The sequence below is a fragment of the Empidonax traillii genome, unplaced genomic scaffold, assembly GCF_003031625.1.
Source record: "Empidonax traillii isolate 1590-97213 ecotype Southwest subspecies unplaced genomic scaffold, ASM303162v1 scaffold4:size3804566, whole genome shotgun sequence".
NCBI classification, from domain to species: domain Eukaryota; kingdom Metazoa; phylum Chordata; class Aves; order Passeriformes; family Tyrannidae; genus Empidonax; species Empidonax traillii.
Window position 1 is genome coordinate 2,840,178 of NW_020955197.1, and position 3,927 is coordinate 2,844,104.

Consider the following 3,927-nt stretch of genomic DNA (forward strand, 5'->3'; position numbering starts at 1 on the left):
ACAGGAAAGGGCAGGGAAGGAAAGGGAAGGAAAGGGAAGGGTGGAAAAGGAAAGGGAAGGGGGGGGAAAGAGAGAGGGAGAAAATCCTCCGTCGCCCCCTCCCCCTCCCTAGAAAAAAAAATAGCTAGACCGCGAGCGAGAGGAGGGGGGCTCGCAGCGGCGAAAAATAAATAAAATAAAGAAAACGGCAGGAGCGGCTCCAGCCGGCAGCAGCGGCGGCGGCAGCAGGGCAGCGGCGGCGGCGGCGGCAGCCGAGGCGGAGGCAGGCGGCAGGCAGGGTCCCCTCGCTCTCCGCTCGCCCCCGGCGCCCGGCCGGCCGCCTCCCCCCCGCCCCCCGCCTCTCTCCCCGGCAGCCCGCAGCGAGACGCGCCGCTCCCCAGCACTTTTTTGGGCCCGAGATATGGCAATGGTAGTTAGCAGCTGGCGAGATCCGCAGGAAGACGTTGCCGGGGGCACTCCGAGTGGCCCCAACCCCGCCGCGGCGCAGCCGGCCAGGGAGCAGCAGCCCCAGCAGCAGGGGGGCTCAGCAGCCCCACACACCCCGCAGACCCCCAGCCAGCCGGGACCCCCATCCACGCCGGGCACGGCCGGGGACAAGGGAGCGGGCCAGCAGGGCTCGGGGCAGAGCCAGCAGCACATCGAGTGTGTGGTGTGCGGGGACAAGTCCAGCGGCAAGCACTACGGCCAGTTCACCTGCGAGGGCTGCAAAAGTTTCTTCAAGAGGAGCGTCCGCAGGAACTTAACTTACACATGCCGCGCCAACAGGAACTGTCCCATCGACCAGCACCACCGCAACCAGTGCCAGTACTGCCGCCTCAAGAAGTGCCTCAAAGTGGGCATGAGGCGGGAAGGTGAATATTTCTTCCCTACTATGCTATCGCTCCCCTCTCCCCGCGGCTGTGCAGGCGTGCGTGTGCGAGGGTTCTCCGTCTGTCTGTGTCTGCCTGTCCGTACGTGCACACACACGCACCTATATGCATATACATATATATATATATATATATATATATATATATACACACGCGCTCACTCGCGTGGAGTGCAAACGCACACACATATTAATATATATATATACATATATATACATATATATATACACACATATATATGTCTGTGTATATATATTTACGGCTCTTCGTGGCGATCTAGGTCTCTCTCTATATTTCCATGCACACGTCAATCTCTCCCTCTGCCTGCACTCCATCTGGCAGCTTTGCGCCAGGTTCTGTTGTTATTGTCGATGGTGGTTGGTGGTGTTTTCTCTTGCTTTTCCGTTTGTGCCTCCTGCCCTCCCTCCCGCTCCTCTCCACCCCCTTCCCCGGTACTGCCGCGCTTGCCCCTTCCCTGCTCATTGTGCAGAGAATTTATTATTATTACTATTAGTATTGTGATCGCTTGCTAAATATTTGTCATTTAGCCGCTATCCCCGCTTCCCCCCTGCGCGCGCGTGTATGCATGTGTGCGTGTGCGTGTGTTTTGGATGTGGTTTTGTCTATTGTTGGCATGAGACCGGAGGGTGGGGGGAGATACATCTTTCTCCCGTACTATATGTGATTCCATTCAGCTTCCTTCCCCCTAACCCTCCCCACCCCTTTTCCACCCCATCATTTCTTTTTAAACCCGCAACACTTCTCAGTAGATTCATTTCTCAGGCTCATTTTTCCCGAAAGAAAGATGAAAGATGTGTAAATAGGGAGAGAAGAAAAGGGGTGAAGAAGATGGAAGGGGATAAAAAAAAAAAAAAAAAAAAAAAAAAAAAAAAAAAAAAAAAAAAAAAAAAAAAAAAAAGAGAGAGAGAGAGAGGAAATGTGCTACTGTATCTCCTCTTCACTGTGCTTTCCGGTGCCCCGGAGTGTGCTTCTGTGCGAGATCTGGCCTTGTTTTCATTCCATGCGTTCAAAGCAAAGTTTGTGACTGAACCGTGTTTCTGTACTTCTGTCATTTCTCAAATTTCTTTCTTTCCTTCCTTCTATAATTTCTTTCTTTCTCTCTATAATTTCTTTCTTTCTCTCTATAATTTCTTTCTTTCTCTCTATAATTTCTTTCTTTCTTTCTTTCTTTCTTTCTTTCTTTCTTTCTTTCTTTCTTTCTTTCTTTCTTTCTTTCTTTCTTTCTTTCTTTCTTTCTTTTTTCTTTCTTTCTTTCCTTCTTTCTTTCTTTCTTTCCTTCTTTCTTTCCTTCTTTCTTTTTAAGCTCGCTGCACATTTTATTTCTTCATCAACTCCACTCTCTCCTTAAAGTCTGCATACAAACCTCGATTTATAACCTATTTACCGGTTCTTCTCATTTTAGAAGTATCCGCAGCCTGCATCTGGCAGCGGGCTCCCCACCATTTCCAACTGCTCTGCTATCTTTTTTTTCCTCCTCCTTTCCAAGAGTTGCTGTTTCAAAGAGTTGGTTTTCCTTGAGTTCAGACTCATTATCGTATAGGGAGATTTCCTGCCCTCCTTTCTTCTCGAAACGTATTTTCTCGGTTTATAGTTAAAGTTTACCCTGTGACTGTCGTTAAAGATGTCCTAGAGTAACATCAGCGAAATAGTCAGTTTTGCGGAGCGGGGATTACTACTACCTTAATTGGTTTTAAAATTATATTTTATATGCCACAAGAAAAAGAATGAAGCTGCAACAGATCTGAAAGAGCTCGTAAATATGACGGCTTCATTGGTAGCTTCAGGGGTTGTTGTTAGGCGTCTGGGAGAGCGGGGGGGAAGCAAAAAAAAAAAAAAAAAAAGAAGGAGGAAAAAAAAGTAAGACTTGTGCTCGCAGTTAAATGAAAATAACTGCCAAGTTTACAAGCAGATTGAAGAGGGAGAGGTGGGCTGGAGGGCAGCAGGAGAGAGGTCCAGCCCGGGAGGCGAAGAGGGCTCGTTGGGGAAGAAAAGAGAAAGTTGAGAAAAATGTGGCACGCCGGAAAGATGAGTGATCTGCGTGTGCGGGTGTGTGCCAGCGAGCGTGTGCGGGTGTGCGTGTGCGTGTCTGTGTGCAGGGAACAAGCCTGAGTAGCCGTAGCTTCCCCTGAAGTTACCTTTGTTTACATGGCATGCGGCTGCAACCGCTGGCACTGATGAAGTAAAACACGCACACACTAAAACAGAAAAAAAAAAAAAAAAAAAAAAAAAAAAAAAAAAAAAAAAAAAAAAAAAAAAAAAAAAAAAAAAAAAAAAAAAAAAAAAAAAAAAAAAAAAAAAAAAAAAAAAAAAAAAAAAAAAAAACACCACACTTCGGTCAGCTTTCGGGACTCGAGGCATGCTCACGCTCTGTGTGGAGATGGTTAATGACTCCAGTGTTTTTGCAGTTGCAAGCTTGTGCATTCACTGTGCAAAGCTGACTGCAGGCTTTTGCAGTGGCAACAGCTCACCAAAGATATTAATTACACCGTCCCCTTTTTTTTCCACGAATGTTTGGCTATTGTAAGTTTGGACCTTTTGTTTTATTTCCCCATTTCCAATGATAATATTTAACCTTTCTCTTCCTTTTAGCAGGGAGAACTTTGCTGGGCGGGGGAGGGGGGTCCTCTATGGAAAGCTGTTTCTGTGTAATAAAGTTAGCAATGGGAAGCTGGAGGGCTGCGACCTGTTCCAGCTTGAAGGGTAATGATGCAGTATTTCTGAAGAATATGGACACATTTGGGTTTATGAATTATTTTATTTAATATTTTATTTTAAAAAGCGACACATCAGTTCACTTGTAAATATCAGTGCTATCAGAACAGTCGGCTGGGATCCACAACAGAGCTTGGCTATAATTTTTACACTTGGCTGTGATTTTTAACTCCACTTTCTCACCACTCGGAGGATTTGATTTTATTTTTTTACGTGCGGGGCTGCCTTTTGTTGTTGGGGGGGGGAATGGGAGGGCGGGGGTTTGTGTGCGGATTTGTCTTGTTTGCCTTGGTTTTTTTTTTTTTTTTCCCTTTCTTTTTAATCT

The 3,927-nt window shown here is 46.6% G+C and overlaps 1 protein-coding gene across 4 annotated transcripts in view; it reads left to right on the top strand.

Moving 5' to 3' along the window:
- Window positions 1–28: 28 nt before the first annotated feature.
- The window catches only part of NR2F1 (nuclear receptor subfamily 2 group F member 1), an 11,714-nt gene continuing 7,815 nt past the window's right edge, over window positions 29–3,927 (top strand). For 2 of the 4 annotated variants that reach the window (XM_027878034.1, XM_027878040.1), the window contains exon 1: window positions 29–851. In XM_027878034.1, the coding sequence (XP_027733835.1) occupies window positions 401–851 (451 nt within the window). In that variant the 5' untranslated portion in view covers window positions 29–400. Of the gene's footprint in view, window positions 852–3,161; window positions 3,591–3,927 lie in introns of those variants that run through there. The other 2 variants (XM_027878048.1, XM_027878079.1) reach the window with 2 other exon arrangements.